At 26.3% G+C, this 25,040-nt stretch overlaps 1 protein-coding gene across 1 annotated transcript in view; it reads left to right on the top strand.

The window, feature by feature from the left end:
* Window positions 1-25,040, top strand: part of LOC129967157 (calcium-activated potassium channel slowpoke-like) — a 112,442-nt gene that overhangs the window by 61,297 nt on the left and 26,105 nt on the right. The window contains exons 9-21 of the mRNA XM_056081856.1: window positions 1,578-1,688; window positions 2,666-2,771; window positions 3,034-3,186; window positions 4,163-4,318; window positions 5,229-5,341; window positions 7,172-7,330; window positions 8,150-8,226; window positions 9,065-9,085; window positions 11,408-11,458; window positions 17,036-17,101; window positions 19,821-19,892; window positions 21,068-21,091; window positions 23,455-23,686. Of these exons, the coding sequence (XP_055937831.1) occupies window positions 1,578-1,688; window positions 2,666-2,771; window positions 3,034-3,186; window positions 4,163-4,318; window positions 5,229-5,341; window positions 7,172-7,330; window positions 8,150-8,226; window positions 9,065-9,085; window positions 11,408-11,458; window positions 17,036-17,101; window positions 19,821-19,892; window positions 21,068-21,091; window positions 23,455-23,686 (1,341 nt within the window). The remainder of the gene's footprint in view (window positions 1-1,577; window positions 1,689-2,665; window positions 2,772-3,033; window positions 3,187-4,162; window positions 4,319-5,228; window positions 5,342-7,171; window positions 7,331-8,149; window positions 8,227-9,064; window positions 9,086-11,407; window positions 11,459-17,035; window positions 17,102-19,820; window positions 19,893-21,067; window positions 21,092-23,454; window positions 23,687-25,040) is intronic.

The raw sequence follows: 25,040 nt of genomic DNA, 5'->3' as shown, positions 1-25,040 counted from the left end.
AAAAAAAATGTTTGCGAATACTTTATATTTTAAACAATAATTTAACGTAAACCACAGAATCTGAATTTTATTTTTATGCTTTGAAGAAGGGAATAATTTGAAACATCATATAATTATGAAATAAATTATATTGCGAATGTTTCCAAAAAAAAACACTTTTATATTTTGTAATATTTAAAATGAAGCAGTTTTTTATTAATTTAATCTTTACAGTTTAGTCTTTAAAATTAAATTGTTAGTCTTTTATTCTAGTTTTTTATATTATAGTTAAGTTTTTCATTTAACAAACATTTTATACCCGTATTATATTTCATATGCTTTCTCAATATTAAGGCAGAGATTTTAATGAAATTGATGCTGTATCATTGATCATACAGTGTTTGAATTATATAATCAAATGCTGTATGAAAAAATGATATATTATTAGATTAGCATCTTATTTTTTAAGTTACTATTTAGATTTCTGGAATTGGAATTAATAGACAATGTCGAAAAGAGATACTGAAATGATAATCTTATAATTTACTTATTTCAAAATTAAGTCATTTGACTTCTCGTAATATGTCTCTGGAAAAAATTAGCTATCCAAAAAAATTTTAAGAAAAAATTCTCTTTTTTCAGGATTAAAATAAATGTTTAACTGAACAACTACTTTATATTTATTTCAAAGCCAAATATGTTATTCAATACCTTTTATCGTAATATTCTAAGTTACATATCAGGCATTGGTTGCTAAAGAAAGCGAACTGATGTTATCCCAAATTAAGCATGATAACCATTATTCCTCTTATCCGCATGATTAGCTAGCATTGCTTTGGGGCATGTGCATGTTGCAAATAAAAAAAGCATGCAAAATATATATACATATAAAAAAAACCGCATGGCTAATTTTGATGCTTTCTTGGTGTGAATCCTTGTTCAATGTTGAGCTGTTTGTCCAAAAAAAATATTTAACCTTTGTGTCAATTAATATTATAAAATTATGAATAAATATCATATTAAAAGTAAAATATTTAAAAGGAAATAACTGAAACGTCTAATTACATTCCTAGAACTAATTACATAAAATGCGTACGATATTGTAAATACATAAGGATATTGCTGATAATGCACATTTTCCTTCTGTATTTGCAATTATTTATCTAAAATAATAAGCTTATAAAAAAATTACCTATATTTATTTAAGAATAATTTGAACAGTAAGTATAAGAATATTATTTCAATTGTATTATAGCATTTCAAATTTATTAATGAGACATTGATGAAAATTGTCTAAGTTTCCATTTTTTATTATCTAAATTATTCTCTGTTTTTATTTATATAGTTATTTACAATGTCAATTTAAATATTTCTAGAGACTATAAAATTTTAATTATTTATAATATAATCTTTATTATGCTGTCTTAAACTTGTTAACTTTATTTTCAACGTATATGTATATAGATAATGAATGGAACCATCAGTATTATCGTAATTTTTACAATAATCGAACATAAAATAAATGCGATACATCTAAAATCTTTATTGCCTCTTATTCAAACCTGCATTTTAATTTTTTTATGATTATATTTTTTCAGGCATATCGTAGTTTGTGGACATATTACCTACGAGTCTGTGTCTCACTTTCTTAAGGATTTCCTTCATGAGGACCGTGAAGATGTTGATGTAGAAGTTGTGTTTTTACACAGGTATAAATACATTTTTGTTTTAACTTTTATTAGTGTTCATTATTATATTATTCAAGAAAATCACAAATAGAATCTGGGAATCTTGTGATAAAAAACAAATGGCAATTATATTATTTCACAAAAATTAAAAAAACAAAACTCTTTAAATATCTATTTTAGCGTAAATGAAGAAGAGAAAAAAAACAGACTTTAATAAATGCTTCCACGTATTGCATCAGCATCTTTATGAGAATTTTCTTACCCGACCTATTTTCATAAAACTTAGATAACTTGGAAATTCCTTTGACAATTATAATATGAATTTTCTTAGCTCACAATAAGAAAAGTTTTATAACACCAATTCAGAATTCTTATAAATATTTCAGTATTTTACTGCAAGAATTATAGAATATGAGGTTTATTGGCTGTATTTTCAAACAAGATATAATGAAAATATTCGTATCAGTTATTATGCTGAAATGTAAGTTTATTTATTAGGTAGTTATTAATTGGCAATTACCAGTTAAATTTCATAACATCATATTCAGGGAATGCAGGCTTTATGAAATATTGCAAAATTTCTAAACTCTTTTATCCGTTTTTTTCCTTTTCCAATAAGTCATATACTATATAGAATTGACAAGAAAAGAAAAAAACCTTAATTAGCATATTTTATGCAATTATTAATCATGCTTAATACCCCTTAATTTTTGTTGCTTTGAAAATCTTTAATCTTTTAATGAATAATTTAATTTTTTAAATAATCTTTTACATGAAAATGTTTCCATTCTATCTGATTGAAATATTAGAAAACTATTAATGGATTTACATGTGTCAATGTTTTAATTTTATTTATTACATCAAATATTTTTTTAAGTTACAAAAGTATTTGATTATTTTTTGTGGGCATAAAATGATTTTATTTTATGTATATTACTAGCTTTTATAAATAAGTTTGAATATGAATTTTACAACTTTGTATATTTTTTTCATTTAAGAAAACCACCGGATTTAGAGCTGGAGGGGTTAATTAAAAGGCACTTCACAACAGTGGAGTTTTTTCAAGGCAGCGTCATGAACACAATTGACCTCCAGCGAGTAAAGGTTTGTAAACAGTTCACGATACAAAACAATTAGACTAAATTATTAATCATCACAGAATACGTACAAAATCGGTCTTTGTAACAAAATGTAAAATTTTTGAAGCATAAATTAAACTCTGTGTGCAAACTGTATACATATATTAAAAGGTAAATATCAATTCATATTCTTTAAAGAGAAATTGTATTTGTTGAAAGGAAATTCATATTCACTTTCAATCAAAATTTGAAAAGAATAAAACTAAAAATCAATGTCACCCCTGTAGGTTCACGAAGCAGATGCTTGCCTGGTGCTAGCCAACAAATACTGTCAAGATCCCGATGCAGAAGATGCTGCCAACATTATGAGGGTCATCTCCATCAAAAACTATTCAGATGAAATCAGGGTCATCATCCAGCTCATGCAATATCATAATAAAGTAAATAAATGTTTTATTAATAACAAATAATTTTGCATAGTTAGTTATCAACTAAATTAAATAGCATATTTAGTCAATTCAAGAATTTATAAAATTGTGAATTCAAATAAGCATCTTCACCAAACAATTAAAATATTGTATACATTTAGCTAAGCAAAAATAATAATCTATAATTCTCTAGTTTTATTGTATTAATGTTTATTATTTACGTTATTGAAATTAAATTTACTTATCAACATTTTAATTATCTCAGCAATTTCAACTATGGTTTAGATTCATGCATGAGCATACATCAGTTCGTTGATCCGTCAAAAGCAATGATTAAAATTTGTTGACGTCAGTTTGATGCTCAACAAATCTATGCAAAATTATTCCTAGGTTATTTTTAAACTATTATTGAAATGAAAGATGACTGGCTTTTTATCGGAAATTTATTGTTAATGAAAAATAGAAATCGGGTTTAATCTTCCTTACCAAGTAATATGTTGAAACTACCGAATTTTTAATGTAATAAAATCACCTTCTTGGACGGAGGTTATTTAAACTAAAATTTTGATTCATTTTATTTGACAGCATATGGAACGTAATAAATTTTGTGGCTATGAATAAGATTTAAAATATTTCCAATCAATACAGAGTATAGAAACAAACAGCCATCCAACATTGTTAAACAATATCCCTTAATGTTTAAAAATCAGAAAACCTTTTTTGAATTCATAGGAGCTTTGCTTCATTAATGTAAAATGTCACATTTTTCATGTATTTTTAAATTATATTATATTATTAGTGTCCGATAATATTATGGAATAACTGAATGCAAATTTTGATGATGCGAATCAAATAAGTATATAAAATTAAATTTTACAATTATGATCTATTTTAAACTCCATTACAATGCAGCTGTTAATGCAATTTAGCTGATGTAATTTATTTTGAAAATGAAAATAGAATTCTAAATATTAGCTATCTTTTCTAGGCTTATCTTTTAAATATACCTAGCTGGAACTGGAAACGTGGCGATGATGTCATCTGTGTATCTGAACTAAAACTGGGCTTTATAGCCCAAAGCTGTCTCGCACCTGGCTTCTCAACAATGATGGCCAATTTGTTTGCCATGAGGTCATACAAAACAGTAAGTCCTAACGACTTGGATTTTAAAATATTCCTTCTCGCTTCCTTTTACAATCAGATTTAATTTCATTCAGAATTCTGAAAATCCCCACTTCAGGATAAATGAAGAGCAGTTTGTTTATATTACAGTTATTCTGATGAATATAATCAAATAAAATACACAGGTAACAATTTTCTTAATGTTGATCTAACATAATAGATTTATTTTTATTCATTCATTACAAAAATAACGATTGCGAGTATTTTTACATAAACAATCTTATAATCGAATTAAATATTAATTCATTTTACTTAAAAAGCAAATGATTTATGGAAACTAATACAATATTCTTGTTTTAGATAATATGTATTTAGTACATTTTAGCACATCCTTTGTTATTATTGAATTTTAAGCAGAATATTCATGTATTTTATTATAAATTGAAAATTGCTCTTAAAATAATTTTTTTAAAATTATTTTTCTTTTTAGAAGTTTTCAATGAATATTATGAAAATATTACAGTCGTTAAATTCTCATTAATAGCAGAAACATTCCATTTAATTAAAAATGACCTTACTTTATATAATAAGGATTTGAGAAACTTAAACAATAACTTAAAAATAAACACAAAAACTTTTAAAAATAATAAAAAAAATAGCATGATAAATAACTAATTTACATTCAGTTTGATAATTTATAATTTTTACTGAAACTTTTCTACGAACTCTATTCAGTATTAACATTGTTGGATAAAAAATGCTCAAATTAAAAAAAAAGTCATAAAATATTTGTTACTAGTGACAAGTTGTTATGTGTATTTGTTATTTTCTGTGTCATATTATAATAGGTCTTATTGCCTTTAAAAATGTTATCATTCACAACAACAATAAGTAGTTGAAATTTATTCACTAAATTTTTGCTACCATTTCAGTCACCAGACATGCCAGAATGGCAGAACGATTATTTGTGCGGCACAGGAATGGAAATGTACACGGAGAATTTATCGCCATCATTTGGTGGAATGACCTTCCCTCAGGCAGCGGAGTAAGAATCCATATTTTATAATTGCATAAAACTCAATTTTAGTTATAAATATTTATATCATTGAATATTTTAAAGAGATATATATATATATATATATATATATATATATATATATATATATATATATATATATATATATATATATATATATATATATATATATATATATATATATATATATATATATATATATATATATATATATATTGCTATTTAAGAAAATAATAAAAAGCTTTTATTTGTATTTCTACAGAAGTTTGAGCGCAGTTCTCACTCCGAAGTTTGAGCGCAGTTCTTGGTTTATGACATTTTTTTCCAAAGCGCCATCGCAAAAAAAAATGACAAAGAAATAATGTTTTTATTTTATCTCCTTTAGAAAATAATTCGTTATCATTTCATAAGTAGAAGTGCTTTGCATAAACCAAATAACATAGCTTTGAAATAATTATTTTATATAGGGTGGTAAAAGCGTTATCTCCTTGTGTTTGTTGTCCTTCATGGCGGCAGTTTGATATTTGATCCTGCTGAAATCTCCAAAGATTCTCGATAAGGAATATTATGCTGTTCTATGCCAAAATGAATGGGTTAACGGTAGTTTATAAATCCACACAATATGTCCCATTCTTTTTATCATGTGAGAACATGATGTTGTTTGGGTTTGGATTTTTAAAACCTCAAAATGCACGGGCAGAAAATTGGTGATTTATTGCTTTTGAGGCATCAGTTTTCCGCTTTTAGAGCTATTAGAAAATGATAAAGAAGGTTATCAATTTGGTGACTTATCACCAACAAAAACTTAAAAGTTGGCTCGAATGTCCGCCATGTAACTGATTCTCCTGTTTGGCCAATTAAGGGCAGGGTGATATGAAGTTATCGCCAGAAAAATGACAAAGAAGAAAACGGTAATGAACGCGAATCAGCGAGACGAGGTATCGAAAGTTTTATATATATACATATATATAATTTTTTTTTAATTTAGAATTTTTCTAGCTGCCAAAAGAAAAAGTTTGAATTTGGAATGATTTTGAGATAGGTGAAAAAAAACAACATTGCTTTTCTAGATATCGACGCACGCGGCGTTATCTCATAGTCCAGTGATTGTTTCAAACTGGTTTTTTACATTAAAAAAAAAAAAATCTGGCCTTGGAAAAATTTTTTAGATCTGGATTGATTTTGAGATGGTCAAAAACCATCGCTTTTTTAAATGTTAGTGATTGCCAAATATAAGTCCCGTGAGAACATGATGTATTTTTTTTTGGTCCTATTTATACCAAGTGACTTAGAAAAATAATTTTCTCACATGATATCTTGAAATTTGGGATAGCAGATTTCAATTTTTCCTTGTTTATGTTTTAATTTCTTTGATGGGGACTTACTACAGGAAATGGCTGTCGGTCTCTGATTCTTTCATGTCGGGTAGAAGATTTTTATGGATTTCATTTTAAAATGCTCATCGCTCTGTATGGGTAGAAGATATTACCTGTCGTCAAGGGAAGGGGCTGATCATCATATACTTTATGCTTGTAATCGTCGCTGCTAGCTCTTAAAACCCAAAAAGATATTTTAATTCTTCCAACAATGTTTGCAAGATTTTGCATTGTTCAACAATGAAGTTAGAATTAATAAATTTCATAAACTCTTTTATTTCATTTCCTTTTTTTACTTCCATTAGTACTTTCAAACTGAATATTAAATTCATTCCCTTCAATAATATGCTATTTATTTAAAAGTTTTCAGTATGCTCTTAATTTTTTTTTAAATATATTACTTAATTCTTTTCAGTATTCCTTCGCAAAAAAAAAGAGTATTAATAATGAAAATTTTTTACAGGCTCTGCTTCGTTAAGCTAAAACTTCTCTTATTAGCCATCGAGATACCAAACGAAGACAGCTCTGACACAAAAATTACCATCAACCCAAAGAAAAAAGTAAAGATCGGCCCAAATGCGCAAGGATTTTTTATGGCTCAGTCAGCTGATGAAGTAAAAAGGTAATGCATAGTTTCTTACAGTCCTTTGTTTTCACAGGGTACTTGGCAACACAAACTGTTTGTTATGAGTTAAATGAGTAAATTAAAGATATTTTTGCCATAAATTTATATTTTTAAGATAAAAAAAAAGAGAGAAAATACCTTCTATTCATCAAGATTTGAAAATACCCGAAATGTAATTTCAATTCCAATGGCAAAGCTTTCAATATAAATAATTTTAGCTTTTTATATAAATAAAACATTCTAATAAAGCTAGGCTCCAAGACAAGCATCTGATTGCTTGTTAAGTCAATTCATTGAAAGACAAACCTGCTAAATGGAAAATTTGAATGAAATATAGAACATTATGAAAACTAAAAGAATCAACATTAATGATTTATAAACCTAAAAATGAAAGATAGTTACCTATACCGAGAAGGGAAAGCTGACAAATAAACATAAAATCAACTAAAGAAATCTGAAAAGTACTTAGTAAAAATATTTTAACAAAAGTTCATAGGAATTAGCTTTCATGTGTTTTATAATGAGAGTTGACAGACACAATCATTAATCAAATAGCAATTAAAAATACAGATTTTTTATCTAACCTTATGAAAGGCCCTCCTAAACCAAAAGTAGAGAAAAGAGTTATAATTTTATCTAGATTATCGTTTTAATAATTATATTCTATTTAGTAATATTTGTAAGGATTCATGGAATGAAAACGTATATTATAATAAAATATTAAAAGTACTTTTCTCAAAAAAATTATTACGTCCAATATAAACACAAATCTATGTTCAGGAAGAGCTTCATGAAAATATTTATTTTTTCCTTAAGGGCATGGTACTACTGTAAGCATTGTCATGAAGATGTCAAAGATGAGAAGTTAATCAAGAAATGCAAATGTAAAAATCGTAAGTACCAAACTTTTTTAAGGATAAGCATATAACTTTTTCAATTAAAAATAAATCATCAATAATATAATAATTTTTATACTTGTAATATATTAAATAAGTTTCTATGTTCATCACCCGCAAGAACTTCTGCAAGTCATTCAAACTAACAAGTAAGGAAAATCATGCAGTTGCATGGATAACTTTCTATATTTCAGTTTTCAGGTATTAGACAAGTTCTTCATTTCAAAATATTGCATCTAGCAAGAAGTGTCGCCATTATCATCATTCTTTTCAAAGAGAAAACTATAAAGTTTATTATAGAATTAAACTAATACTTCTAAAATGTTTCACAAATTTTCATTTTATTTTCATCAGTATCTTTTCGAAAATGTCCTTAACACTTCATGAATTATGTTTTAAATCAGAATAAATTTCAATTACAAACTATTTTATTTTTGATAATTCAAATTAGAAGAGAAGAAATTTTTGCAATTCTCAGAATAATTTCTAAAAATGGTCGACGAGAGAAATCATTTCATAGATTACAAGACTATGAAAAACTTATGAAATTTTGAATTTAGATTCTTTACCAGTTTTATATACAATATCATGTTTGTTACGATTTTCAGTACCAAATTTAAAAATTATTTTCAGAACATCCATGCATCTTGGTGATTTTTCATTACTATTCCTGACCTCATAGTTATGCTCCTATGCTAAGCTATGAAATCAACTAACCTACGCGCATACCTACCTCATTTTTACGATTAACGTGGTGTAGTTCCTTGTATATTTATTGTATTCCCACATTCTTCTTTGACCTAATCATGTTCTGTCATATTATGCCTACATGCAGCCAAAGATCCAAAACAGAAAGGTAAATGAGTTTTTATCAGTCATTTATGGCTTCAACTTGGCCTTTAGTATTTTGGTTCTAATTATGCTGAGCGCTTTTTTTAACCTGTTTGCTTGGGCTGATTCATATAGGTGCTGATAACAACCTCAAGCGCTGAAGAGTGAAGTCCGTCATCCTTAGATAGAATAGTGCTTTTTATACTGCAGTTCTGTTTCCTTTGTTATTTTTTAAGTAAATTAAAGTGCAGAAACATTCCAAATGAATGTTACAATGGTGTATAGGTGAAATACACATTTAGATAGACCCTCTAATGTAGGATTAGAATTAAACAAAAAAGTAGATAGTTTTGTATGGCAGAAGTTTTCAGAAAATCCTTTGAAAATGTAAAAGATTTTTGATTTTCAACCCTAAAAAAATATTCAGTCCATTAGTATGTCGTTATTCAAATGTTGATATACGACATTGTATTCATTATCCTTTCCTGTATTAATGCATAATTTTCCTTACTTCTGTATATCCCACCAGTATTGTGATCATTATAAAGAGTTTGTGTGAAATGCTGAAGAGTGTGTATGAAATTAACAGTAGCTCCATCATAACATTTCATTCATTCATCCTCATTTGTCATGTAAAAATGCGGAGCTAATGATAGATATTTTTTTCTGAAATCGTATAACGAAGGATTCCAACAACAGAAAGAGATTATGAATTATTTATTTTATGCGAAGAAAGTAATTTACTAAATAAATCGAGAAAATGTTTCAGAATCATTTTTAATTCCAGAAATTTGTAATTTCTGAAAATCTCTTTCTTGATAGTTGACATAAAAGCAATATCTGAACTCCAAGCCCTAAATACAATTTAATTATTTCTATATATAAATGATTAAATTGTATTTAGGGTTATATATATAAATGATTAAAATGTATTGTATTATTTAATTAAATTAAATGCATTAGTTAATAAATGTATTTAATTTTTCATTGACAGATTAATTATCAATTAATCTATCAGTTAGATAGTAGATCTAATGACTTAGTTCTTTACGAGTTCTATTACTTTAATTAACTGCACTTATTATATAAGTAAAAAATATAACATTTATGCTTTTTTATCAACTTTTTTAAATTTTTGATTAAGTTTCAATTTGACTTTTTTTCTATCAAATTAAAACACATAAGCCTATAAAATATTGTCATTAAAGTTTGCGAAAATAATCATATAAAGAACAAAATCAATTTCATATAAAGAACAAAATCTATTTCATATAAAGAACAAATTTCTATCTGATTAAATAATATAACCTTTGGTTAATTAACAGCTATTTGAAACAATGAATCATAATTTAGCTGTAATTTTAAATTCAAAGTTATTTCATACGAAATTATATTAGTTAAAAATATTTAAATTAATATTGTATTCTTAAAGTAACTAATGTTAAGAAAAAAATGTAAAACAAAATGAACCAGCTATTAAAATATGAAATAAATATGAAACTTTTTTTACTGATTAAATAAGGCCTAATTTTATTTGTCATTCAAAAAAATTATTCATTATTAAAAAAAAATGAAAATTATTAAAAAATTATAAATTATTCAAAAAATATTTCACAATAAATCCCATTTAAAGAAAACAAACATTTTTGTCATCATTCAACAACTAGAAATAAAATGGGAATTAAATTTACTATCTAGATCTTTAATCTAAATGTCAAAGATTATATTTTGTTTTAATATTTTAGAAAGCTCAGAATTATCGTTAATTTGAACCTAAATTACAGTAGCAATAACTTGTAGTAACGTTAAAAGTATATTTAAATTATCTTAAGATGTAGATCAGTGGAAGAGTTAAACATTACTGTTGAAACAACATTCTGTTGTATTTTTTTTAAATGAAAAATTTTAAAAATCAGAATACAAAAATCCAAATTCCAAACTAAATCAATTTAACTAAAATTACGATCACAAAAAAAAACCCATCTATAACATTAAACAGTTCCAAAAGCGGAAGGTATTTTCAACTATGCTATAGTTTTTAGGTATTCTAAAGTAATAATAAGAATTTTTTGTTTATTTTATGAAAAATAAATTCAATTTCTCTTCATAATTTGAATAGAATATTCATTTTGCATTAGAAGTTTGCAAACGTGACTAATATTAACTTCTAAACAATCACCGTTTAATAACCTGATAAATGTAAAAGAGAGAAAAGAAGTTATTCAAAAATATCTGTTGGAATCCTTCATTTATATTTTAAAAACCTAAACTAATCAGTGGTAAGCCTTTTGAAATTGATTTTTTTTCTATGCTAATGGTTACTGTTACTATGTTATTCTTGCTGCAGTGGCGCTGTTTAAGAAAGGTGTCAGAGCTGTCCAAGTTGTTGGACGGGCAAGTACGTTCCTCTCTTTTCAGTTCTATTCGTGGCAATGAAGCTGTTGATGTAGTTGTTTTTGATTAAATTCCGATGTGTTTATACCCAGTGGTGGCTAAATTATTAGTTTCGCATGTACTATAACATAAATTAAGCTGCGGTAGAAAAAAAAAGTATTATATAATGCATAACAATTTGTAAACTTCTTAAGTTTTTACTATGTATTTTGATAATTATATGTTTAAATTTCTAAATTATTATATCGTAATTAATCGTAAAGAAAATTCTCCTCAACTTACTTCTATTAATACTATAAAGAAATTTAAATATATATTTCAATGTTTGTCACAAGTTTGTTGGTATACTTCCAGGATCTTTAATTAAAATCTACTATATAAGGAGAATAATTAGGAATTCAGTCAAATATATGAGTTTTGAAAAGCCTCCATAACAAACAAATTATCATCTATGATTTTTTTTATATCATTGGTCTTGTTGTTTTAATGTTTACAATTTCTTAAAACATAATAACTAAAGACTTTAAAGTATTGTTTAAAAACTGCGAACATTTCTAAATCTAGTCATAACACATAATTTATCGAATAAATAATTCCATTTAACATCTTTCAGTTTCATATCTTTAATAAAAAAGTAAAAACTAGCTTACGAAATTTATTTCTAAATTTACTTTTATGTTGCAAGAAAATTATAATGGCGAACAATTTCCGATTAAAGCATTATGTGTATTTCATTAAATAAATGTAAAGTTATTTATTATAAGCAGCTGCAATTTCAAAAATGTGTTTAATGCAAATAATTTCTTTTCAGTAATTTGTTAAGAACAAAAAATAACGTAAGCTACTTATTAACACTTAATCAGCTAATTTCAAAAGCTTTTCACTTTTTAAAATTAGTTCTTATCATAATTTCAATTTTAAAACAAATGGAATAGTATAATTGACACGCCGAGTAATGAGATACAATATTATTTGCTATTAACTTAATAATATAATTAACATTTTGGTATTATCATTTCTGAATCTTAGACTTTGATCTTTGATGTATTGTAGTAATTATAGAGAGAGGCGTTAAATCGAGATTCGTTTGGTTGAAATAATCGTTTTATTTGAAAGATAGTCCGATAGTTAAAACACGTTATAGTAGCATTTTAATATTTAAATTGACTTTAATTATAATTGAAAAATATGAGAGAAATTTAAAAAATAATCATTATGATTCACTGTATAAATACAAAAATTACAGTAAATCTAACATATTTTAATTCAAATCTAATTTTTAAGTAATATGTCTAAAACATGTTGAGCAAAACTAATTAATACACAAAGCGGGTACCTTCTAAAACACGTGTATATTATTAAAAAATAGAAAATATATATATATTTTAGTTAATGATATATTTGCCAAATAACTTTACACTTGTTTTCATATAATTATAATTATTATAATACGAATTAACAACTAATTTTAATAAAAAAATTCTTCAATTCTTAATCTTAGCTATTTTAATTTTATGTGCATATTATTTAAAAAATCTTCAAACATATTTATTTTTTAGTTAATTACTTATTTATCAAACAACTTTACACTTGTTTTCAAATAATAACAATTACCATGTTAAAAATTAAGTACACCTTATCTTAATAATGATTCTTTAATTATTAAACGAACTAGTATTTAACTCAGTTTTAAGCCACCACTGGGTTAGCCACCGCTGCTAACTCGTTGATGTCGCATGCTGTCACTCAGTGTCAAATGTTATTTAGGTAGTTAGTTTCGTGTGCTTGGCTGTAATATTCGTATCGATGTCTTAATATAAGTTTCTTCATATCTTTTTAATTATAATTCTTCGTTTAGAGGAGTAAGTATTATTTTATCACATATTAAAATTCATATTCCATTATTAGTTTAATGCATGCTGGATTAAATGTTCTAAGTGTGAGTGTTGTGGCGATGTGAAAACAATAAGTCCTAACCTGCATTGTAGTCCCTTTGAACCAGCACAATAACAACCCTAACAAATAACATGATCATGAACTTTGCATGCAGAAAAAGGAAGCGACGGTGATGTATTTTGGTACCAGATTTAATACTACACAAAAGTATTTTTTCATTAAAATATTTTATTGTAGTTTTATTTTTATATGAAAATAAATGTAAGTTTATTTCATTTGTTAAAAAATGGTTTTTAGGCAAAAGAAACTTAAATCAAACACTCTATAAATACTACATTTTCAATTACAAAAACTGAGAGAGAGAGAGAATGCAGATTTTTCTATATTTATGCTCTTATTTATTTATTCTGCTTTTCAAATAAATTATGCGAAAATCTTGAATGTCTTTATTAATATTTAATTTCTGTAAAAAATATATGATTAATTATATTGATATAAAGAAAAATAGAAAGAAACTGATTATTGTCTGCTTTTAGTAAAGAGTAATCATATTTCGTCTTCTATAATACACGTTAAAATCTGAAAAGTGCCAAAAACGTTCACTAGAAGCTTCAGTTTTTATTCATTTAAAAACTATATAAATAATAATAAATTTATTTTGTAAAAAATATATTTTACTATCTAAAAATTTCTTTCCTTAAAAGAAAAGGCTTATTTTAAAATAGATGGAATATATTAATTTGTGCGAAATAGATTCAAATAAATTCCTTGTATTATCCCAATTCAATCAAAAATTAAAATGTGAAAAAAAAATTATTTTTTACTCATCAAAATTAAATGAAAATTAAACATTTTTTTTTTGTTAGGGCTCAAGGAAGAATAGAAGTTATACTTTTTTCATCTTTGAATAATCAACGAAATCTCTAAATAGTTCTTTTCCTTTGACCTTCCTTTTATTTCAAATTATACATTAAAAATTAACTAATTTTAAGCTATCTGCATTAAAGCAAATTTGCTACATAATAATAAATAGAAATACATCAGCCATGGGATGCTGAAAATAAATATTTTTAATGCCAAAATTGAATTGCAGAAATATTCTTTTATTTTAAATTACTAGTTCTTTTTTGCCTATCTACTATCAAAAATTTTCCAATCATATAAAAAAAAGAACTCCTGCATATATATAGATAGCATATTGATACAAAATTCTAAATAATTAATTTAAATAGATGGATTCATATATAAAAACTTACATGTCATGTATTTTCAAAAAAATCTAGCTAAAAAGATTCATTCTTATTAAATAAGATCATGTTATTTCAGTAATATACCATCATGATGCTATGCATTTATTCACAAATACATTTAGTTTGAAAGTGGAAAAAATCTTAAAAATAATTTTGAATAATTTATCGATTATAGAAAATGATCAATGTTCTTAAATGTAGTTTTCACAAGAATACAATATTACTTCGTAGATTAATAACGAAATTAATTATGTGATACAAAAAATAAATTACCTGAAAAAAGAGAAATAACTTGATAGTATAAAATAACTTTCCCTGATTGATAGCTCCTGTAACTAAAATCAATATGACTGTATTTAATATTTTGATTGACATGCGAGACATATTCTATTCAATAACATTAATAAGCGATTTTTGTTTTATCATATGTATTAATATTTCTTCATACAGCACCATTAATCTCCTTTTTAAAAGTTTTAGAAGAGTTTTGGTGTATTCTTCACAAATCATGCTCAACTATGTATTTACTACCCTAATTTGCTTTATTTTTATCTTAAATAGTAAAACGCCTTAAAAGTTTTATAACTTGATTACAACCGTTTATAACTTTGAATGGTGTGATAAAAAATTTGAATTAAACAAATCATGAGCAGTTGGTAAAGAAGGAAAAATAGTACAAAAACAAATAATAATATGATTGAGACTTTCGAGCAGTGCGACGAGGGCGATCGATTAATTACCAACTCAATGTTTTTTTTTATAATACGGACAGGGAATCTAATGGAAGATTCATCATTTCTAGATGTATAAATCATTTTTAAAACATCCAGAACATCAGATTATAATATTTGCTTGACTTTCGTTTTACTATCTATTATCCAAATGGAGATGGATAATGACTTACGTAAATAAAACTATTTGAGAATTTGAAATGCATTTTTTGAAAGGGTCGATCAAGGACATAGCTACAGAAATTCGCATTATTATTGCATAATACAGCATTATTAGTATTATTGTATTCGCCAAGCGTAACCTCTTGACATTTTATAGCAAAAACATGATTATTCAATATACTATTTCTACAGACCCTGAAATCTATTTTATTTTAGAAGAGAATTATTGAGAAACACACAAAAAGTTTGCATTCTTAAAATGCAACATAGTTAATGCTTGCATTCAACAATTTTCAAATAGGATGCTTCATTTGCATTGTTCAGTATAAATCCATTTACATCAATATTTTATAACTCAGCGTATTATGAATAAATTCTGTTTATAATTGGATCTGTCTTATTTGACTTTGCTCTGAGGTTATTTGAAATAGCTATTGTATTTTTTTAATGTCCTGAAAGATAATATCAGATATACTATAATGGGCATCCCGTTCGATTTATTATATTCAGCTTTAAAGTATGTTATACACTGGGCGCAGTATAATTATATTGAGGAACATTCATTGCATCAAAAATAAACTGTCTAATTAAAGGGTTACTGATTTTGCGATTCTGTAATTCTCTCTAAGCTAAATCATAGAATTCGATTACGTCAAAAGTAAATTGCTTCTTCTTTTAATCATTACGATCATAATACAACACATTTCCACTTGAAATGTGAAAATGATTTCTATTTTTTTTGCCCACTTAACTAATACAGTTTACCAGAACTAAATGAATCTATTAATTGCTTTCAATTCTAGAGGTGCAAAATTTCCTGTAGGATTTTTTTTTTTTTTTTTTTTTTTTTTTTTTTTTTTTTTTGTGGAATTCATTTCTAAGTAACTTCAAAAGTTTTCCAATATCAAATTTTTGTTCATCCGATTTTATTACAAAAGCTTTCAAACAGGGAAAGTTTAATAACTAAATGTTTTATAATCACTAGATATTTTCGGAGACTAATGTAATATATATTTAGAATTAAAAATATGTGTTTCAATTACCTAGACATAATTTTCTACGAAACACTTAATGGAGATACATATGAGATTAAATCCACAATGCCCCCTGAAGCTAATCAAAGCTGCTGGTAGATGCGGAAAGGCATGATTCTGTATGGCAGCCACTTATTTTATATTATTAAGGCGCTGAATGCTTAACGCCATTAAATTTTAAGAGTATCTTATACATGCAATTGCATTTTTTAATTAAATTACTTAAGCATTATCTTAAATTGAAATATAAAACTAATTCTAAATTCATATTTAATTGCTTGCGTTTTATAAAATATAATGCCTTGCACTTGCTAAATTTTATGGTGCCTTTTTTTTTCCTTTACTTATTTTTCGCTATTACGTTAAATAATGAATGTTACTGTATTTTTAATTGATTGCCTGGCTTTTTTGGCTTGAAAGCTCTCTAAATGTTTCTGGAATATTGATGTAATGTATATTAAAGAAAATTCGTACCAATAATGAAGAAAATCATTGTGAATCTCCACAGAATATTTTATCTCAAGAACCGGAAGTGCAGTTGATATTGAGGCTGAAGTATCTGAATCAGATAATAGTAGGTTCAATTCGAAATCGCTTCCATATGCTTGCCGTGTGCACGCTGTGATCTGTGTGTTCCTTCTGCACATTTAAGTGGGACATTCTATTGTTTTGAATGACGTATATACAGGGTGTCCCAAAAAAATGTATACACACTTTAAATAATTGTAAATTTGGGGTTTATTATAATTCGAATAATTTTCAAGATGTAAAAGATTCCACAAATATCATTCTATTGTCTTGTTATCGCATGTTCTCAAACTGATGTCCGTTCTGCTCCAGACACTGCTGACAACGCGAAGCGATGGAATAGCACACATGATGGAACAATTCCCTTGGGATATTCGTACATTCATGTTCAATGGCTGCCCTCAATTGAACAACTGTTGCAGGTTTATGGACGTCCTGAACAGTTCCATCAGCTTCAAACTTATCTCTAATTCGAGTGATGGTAACTCGTGTAGGTGGTTCTTTGTTAAACTCCCTCTTAAATTGTCTTTGCACTTCTACTGCATTTTCATACTTCCTGTAGCATTTTAGAATAAATTTCTTTTCTTCAAATTTAAGTCTGTCTGCCATCACTCGGTTCAATGGGTTCAGTATGTAAAGAAAGAAGAAATAACTTAGTTATCAGCTGCTAAAATGTGTATACATTTTTTGGGGACACCCTGTATATGTTTTTAATTTCAGCATAGTAAAAACTTAGTTTCGTTTGAAATTACGTTATCATTTCATTTACGTTATCATTAAATTTTGGAAAATTTTCCAAAGTTATGTGTTGATTGTGGAATTTAAGAAGTGGAATGGTATTGATTTTTTTTTCCTTTCGGTGCCTTTTTTTATCACTTTTTTGCACGTTATGTAAACATAGAATTTTTTATCACATTTTTAGGACTTAAAATAAAATATAGCTAAATTTTTGCTATGCTTATCGAATATATATTTATGGCTCTAAGAATTTTTTTTTCTTTTAATGAATTACGCTTAGCACTTACGTTACATTTTTAATTGGTTTTTATGTGTCCTTTTCTTTATTTTTAAATTTTGTTCAGTGTATTTCAAAAGAATTCCTTTCATGATAATCGTAATTATTTTAATATTCTATTCCAAAAAACATTTTTTATATAATATTTATGATACAAAGAACAGCTTTTAATAGTAAAATATGTTTTTTTTTCTCTTTAAAAGATAAAATTAATATTTTCTTAATTGTGAATTATTAAGAAAGAAAAATAAATAAACTTACAAAATAAAACAAATAAGGATCATTATTGTTTTGCTTATAAAAAAAATTTCCGCTTTATTCATTTTTTTGTTGTTGTTATTCTTCGTTTCTGATTCAAAGATTCAAAAGCGAAATATTCTTTATTAAAGGTAATGATTAATTTCTTATTTAACATAATAATCCCGTTTTACTCTATATTTTACTCTATAATTTTCAAAAATATTTTTAAATAAATATTTCATAATAGTCATTTTTTTAACCATTAAGAAAATCGTTCTGCAACAAAAGATTCGTTTTCTGAAATTAGATTTAACTTCAGACTTCACTTTTATTATTCTGTTTCCTTTTCTTTTCCCTCTAAAATACATATGAATACTAGCATCGTTTTTCCATCAACTGAGGAAATAAAACTTTTTGATGTATAAAATTCAATTTTAAAAAAGGAAATTGCGCTAAAAGAATGAATGGAAAGGAAAACTTTCAAAATAATTTCTAACTAAGTGTTTAGATTACAAATAATATATCAAGATGCAAATTAATTGTCTCTTTTTTTTTACTTACATGCATGCATTCAGTTATTTAAAAAATTGTAATTATTATGGTTGGAAAATCGACAATCTGATATTAACATCATCCATAAACACTTTTAAATATTGCTTGTGGGAAAAAAGAATCCTTATACATGAATTAAAACATTGATGTTACAGTACTTTCTAAAAAAAAAAAGGAAAAGAACGTTTTCTTGTGTCTATGAGTCAGGTAACAATTATAAATCTTAGAATTAAATCAAAGAGGATTTTGGAATTTTAAATTTCATTATGAGTTTGAATGAATTAAGTTACTAAAAAATAGTTATTATGGCTTATATCATGTTTCATTTTCACTTTAGAAAAAGTGTAACTTTAAAATAAATATTCTAAGTGCGAAATTTCAGTATTCATATTGTAGGGCGTATTTTGGCATACAAAAACTTTTTTCCACATTACTTTGAAACGAGCTAATTAGTAAAAACTGAGCCCATTACTCATAAAAATGTAATAAAAATTGCGTCTTATTATATTGCGAAAACTTTTGAATAATCTTACACACTTTTTGCTTTTTTTATATTCTATTTTATCACATTCACTTTTTTTCCGAAGAATTACTTCCGTTTTGATTCCTTTTCTTTTTTATATTTGTATTCTTTTATCCTTTAATCCTGCCATCACACGTCCTCAGATTATGCTTATTCATGAGCAAGAATGCTTGCAATGAATGCCTGCACGGCCGGCATATTAATATGCTTTGATATGCTGCGATGATTCTATTCCATTTTAATGAATGTTTGTATAGACCCTACAAAAAAAAAGAATGCCATGTGTGTTTCTGTGTTGTTGTCTGCCCTTTCGGTGTTTTTGATTTCAGTGTTTGTATTTTTTTTTAATTATTATTATTGGTTGTTCTTTATATTTTTTACGAGTTTATAAATATCCATTTGAACTGGATAATACTACATATAATTGCGTTCCAGATGAGAGCGTACACAACTCTACATTCCCAACCTTCACGCCTCCAGAAATACCCAAGAGGGTGAAACTAAGAGGTAGGTAATAATTGCAATCATTTTAAATATCGTTATATATGAAACGTTTCTCATGCCTTTGAATTTAAAAGCATTAGAATAGATGTTAAATTATAAAATCCGTGGAAATTCGAGACCTCATCATTATTGATTTCTTACTATTTCATTTCCATCACAAACGATATAGCATCAGTTTATATAAGACCTGGAAATTTAGAGCATATATTACTATCCAAAAAAAGGGAATTGCAGTCATTTTATATTTATCACTTCTATTATGAAATTATTTCACTTATTTGTTATCAATCAACAGAATGTAAAACTTAGTTCAATACAGAATAAATATTCGGGAATCCAAATAATGCTTTAATAATTTTGTAAAGCTTCTGATATTAAAATCAATAAAACTAGACTCTATGAATTTAAATAAACTGGAAAACGTTGATTATACTTGAATAAAATTGTCATAGTTTAATAATAATAAACAAGATTTATCTGTGATATCTCATTAAGAATAGCCAAATTCCGAAATCTTGAGCACAGCATTCGCTAAATATCATTAAATAATCGAAAAATATTTTGAAAAGTTTTATTTCAAAAGCAATGCATTACAAATTTAAGTTAAAAGTGATTACCAGCTATACCATCTTGTTTATTTTATGTACAACATTCATAATTTATTCAAAATTTGATAGTGATGTAAGTTTCTATGGTTTAGTCCTTTTAGAACTAGAAAGATATCAAAACCATTTGCGAAACTCTAAATAGCTCATTCGTACTGAAATTTCTTTGAATTTCCATTTTGATGGAAAAAAAACAAAAGAAAACAATTAAAAAATATGCTTACTTTTATGGTATTAAAGATATTATTGTAACAATTTAACCTGCGTTTCCTTTTTTTTCTTTTTTGTGACCTCAAGAAAAACAACCTATCCACTAAAATTAAAGTAACATTTAATTTTATTTCTATTTTACATTCTATTTCATAAATAATAAAATTTCCCATTTATATTTTTTTAGACATATTTCTGATATTTTGCAATAAATTATGGTAGTCTTAAAAAATTATTTAATTTTCCAAATTAAATTAATATTTACAACTACATTTTATATATTTACAATACTTATCTTAATGTTTTGTGATTTCTTATAAGTTAACTTCAAAAAAAATTTAATTAATTTTTTTTTTATTTCAGACGCTACTAAAAATCCAAACGAATGTAAGTAATTTATAAATACACCTTGTTTTGTATTGTTAGTACTATATATTAATTATATAAAGTTTGCAGCAACTTGACTATTCATATTATCCTGTATAACTTTAATTGCTAATCGAATTATAAATATATAAAGTAATTGGAAAGGATTCTGAAATGATTGGAAGCATACCAAAGCAAACCAACTTTGTATTCGAAAAACCCTGGATACTTGGAAGGAGGCTATATTTGGTTCAATGTGAATTAGGAAATTACAACCATCATTACTCTAGTTAGTCAATGATGTAGCAAAAGTAGAATGGAGCGGGCATGATATTACTGAGATAACTGACATGCATTTAATGAAATGATCAGCCAATGGAAAAGGTTAAGGACTAATGACTAAAACCTTTCTTTATGCGCATGCGCCTTCATGAATTATTTACCCTTTAATGCCTAAGATTTTGTTACATTCATCAATAATGACCATAATGAAGGTTAACTATCGATGATCTAATTTCACAAAACACCCTATACATCATACATAATTCATTTTAATAAATAAACCTTAATAAATTGATATTCAACGTTTAATTGTCTAACATTTTCAAAGCATTGATTTTTAGCTTAAATAGTATAGATGAATAATTTTATAAGAATATTTTTCCACGTTCCGATATTTTTGAAAAAAATCTATCAATAAATAATTTCCATGTAAACAATTGCCCTGGAATACAAAATGAATCGAATAAACATTTATTGTTTTAAAAAAAACTGTTTTCACGAAATAATGTTGCAGTGTATTATACATATCTTTAAGATTTATATTATTATTATACATAAAATGGTATTTAATGGGAAAGAAAAACTTTTTCTTGATATCTCTGTAATCATAATTAGACAAACATCGTCTTGTGGCGCAGCAGGCAATCAACCACAAATATAATTAAAACGAAGTACATGAAATCTGTAAATTTTTGCTTCAGACAGCACCACGTTGTTACTATAAATAGGAGTTAAATTGAAAATAACGTTGTTTAATGTTTTACAATAATCCTTTCAATATTTTCATACCGGTTTTTATGTTTCCTATTTTACAGCGTCGTCTTTCGGCTACAATTTTAACTAAATTTGCAATTTGGTGGGATAAAATTCCTTGATCTTTCAAGCGTTTAGGCCGCAAACTATCCATTTCTATCGCATTTAATATTTTTTTTATTGATTTTCAAAATCCATTAGTTATTTTTGGGGCACCCAGTGTATAAAATACTAACGTATGTAGTACAGAAATCGCTCTTATTACTTATTATCGAATGGCAACAATCCAATGTAAACAAAGCGTCATTCAAACATTTCAGACTACTTCATATAACTTTTTTTATAGCACAGTTTAAATAATTGATGGAGCTCTAAAATATTATTAGAAATTCTCGGATGTGGGCTAAAAACTACAATCAGTCTGAAAATAGAATATATAAAAGATGATAGAAACAAACTTTAATCGGATGCGAGAGTAGGCTTTACCGTTGCCAGATGTATAATTCCTATAACTTACCTGTGGAAGCTGATTTTCATATCTTCCAAACTTATTGTTTCACAAAAATATTTTTGCACTGTTTTAAATTCCAAAAAAGTATATTTTTATTAATATCAATTCCCTTTCCATACATTTTTTTATTTTTAATATTATTTTAATTTACTTTTATTTTAATCTGAAATAATGTTATGATGAAATTCAAACTCACCTTTTAAAATATTTAAGTGCATGCTTTTGCCAATCTTAAATTAAGACAAAAAAATTACTTCCGAATGGACATTACTTTAGAAGTAGGATCATTAATAACTTGTAGTAGACTAATTTAATTAAGTTCATGTCTTGCAGTAGCGTCAAATAACAGGTTGAATTTTTATTAATCGTTTTACTGCCTAAAAAGTGAATAATCTGGGCTAACAAACAGATCTGCAAAAGTGACCAGTTTCTTATATTATAATATAGAAGATAGATTTTCATTCATTAAATATCTCCTTAAATAAAATGATGCTATAAATGTTAATAAAAAAGGAGTATCTACATTATAAGATTCTTTTATATTTTCTCATTTAATTATAATCAAAATTTTTGTATTACAAATATGCAATACCCAATACCATAAACTTATTTTTCAAACCATATATATTTCTGTAGAGAAAAACTTCGTACGTTTTCATTTCTCTTGATAATAATGCTGAAGAAACTTGCAACATCTTATGAAAGATTAATAAATCTTTTGAAGTTGTTTTCTTTTTTCTGTTGAAACGATATGCCAAGTCCAGTGAAAGTTGCAACAGTGATGGGTATAAATAAATGGCTACCTAGATAATTACTGTTACATTTTCTTTGGCTTCAGTCAGCAACATCGCAGGGCAAATCGGAGGACGTCATAACGCCACGCATCACGGAAGTCAAGGAACTACTGCTGTGCATGGCACTACGCCCCGCCAACGAAATTCTACGACAGGTTTAAAGCCCCAGAGAGCACCCGGAGCCAATCCGGCAACGCCTCTTTTAACATCGCCGGCTCCAAAAAACGGCGTCGGAGGGCTTGGACAACCTGCTACTAATACCGGATTATTTCCAAGGTCAGTTTGATTTTGAAACACTCTTGTGTTGCATGACTGTCGTTTGTAATTGATTTGTTTCACACGCGAATTGTTCTCTTCGTGTTTGTTCCAGATGTATTGATGGCGAATGAAATAGGAATTTACGCACTCGAACTGTGAAATATGCATAAGCATAAATGAGATGTCCCTCAATTACAAATATCAGTTTATATGATCTAGAAATTCATTATTAATCTGTTGAAAAGTAATATTTTATAATGAAAAAAATGAACCAATTCTTTTAGCTAAAACTATTATATTGGAACAAATTAGAATTCCTGAAATAGCATTTATATTTTCTAGAAATAAAAAAAAATGACATATTACTAATTAGTTTCTGTCTCACCATCTCTTTTATATTTTTGAACTTTCCCTTCCAATCTTTGCCTTTTGATAACTGAATGTAATTAGAATTTCCTCCAATTAAAAAATAAATAAATTAAGATGTTACTTTTTAATGTATGATTTGTAAAATGATTCTTCTTTTAGATATTAACTAGCTTCTGCTCTAAAGTATCTGTTGTACAATTCTTACAGTTTTCGTATAAAAACTACAAATTAAAATGCAATGCTTATATGTTTGTGATTTGGGGTTGTTTTAATATTAATTTTCCATTTGCAAAGTGAACATTTAATTCCAAGCAAGAAATCTAATAATATAAATCTGACTAAAATATATTAAACAATTAAAACGATATATTTTTTTACAAATTTTAGATATATTTTTAAAATACATTTTATTTTATTACAAATTTTCCAGTTTGATGCCTTTAAAATTTAAATAAGAATTGTATTAGTATTCTACAAAAATACTGACATTTTCTCTCCAACAGGTGTTTTAGCAAATGTAAATGCTTGTATCCTGTGCCAGCAACGTGTTTTTAGTATGTAGTTCAAAAATTGTGTGCTTTGGAGAAAGAATTAACCGTTGTCTGTAACTTATTTAAATATAGCTTTTGAGTATTTGCATCGAAAATGTGTAATGATCCTTAAAGTTCGCATACATATCGCTAAGTTTTTGTGTTTGTATCTTTTTGTTAATAACATTAAATATATACTTAAAAGTTAATTGAAATATGAAATGAAATTGATTTTCACTGGGGAACTTAAGTTAAATTTTAAAACTATAGTAAAGTTAAATCCGCACTAAAACTACAATTCAGAAAGTGCAGACATTAGTAAGTTGGAGTAGAAAATCTTTCCTCGCAGTTACATAGGATGCTTAGTAACGTTTTTTTAATTCATAATAACCTGTTGAACAGAGTCAGAATGCAGATGCTTGCAACATGTCTGGCAAATTTTAGATATGTGTATCTTTCATCATCCGATGATA

This window comes from Argiope bruennichi, chromosome 4 (assembly GCF_947563725.1).
Source record: "Argiope bruennichi chromosome 4, qqArgBrue1.1, whole genome shotgun sequence".
NCBI classification, from domain to species: Eukaryota; Metazoa; Arthropoda; class Arachnida; order Araneae; family Araneidae; genus Argiope; species Argiope bruennichi.
Note: the sequence above shows the minus strand (reverse complement) of the source record. Positions and strands in the feature narration are given on the sequence as shown.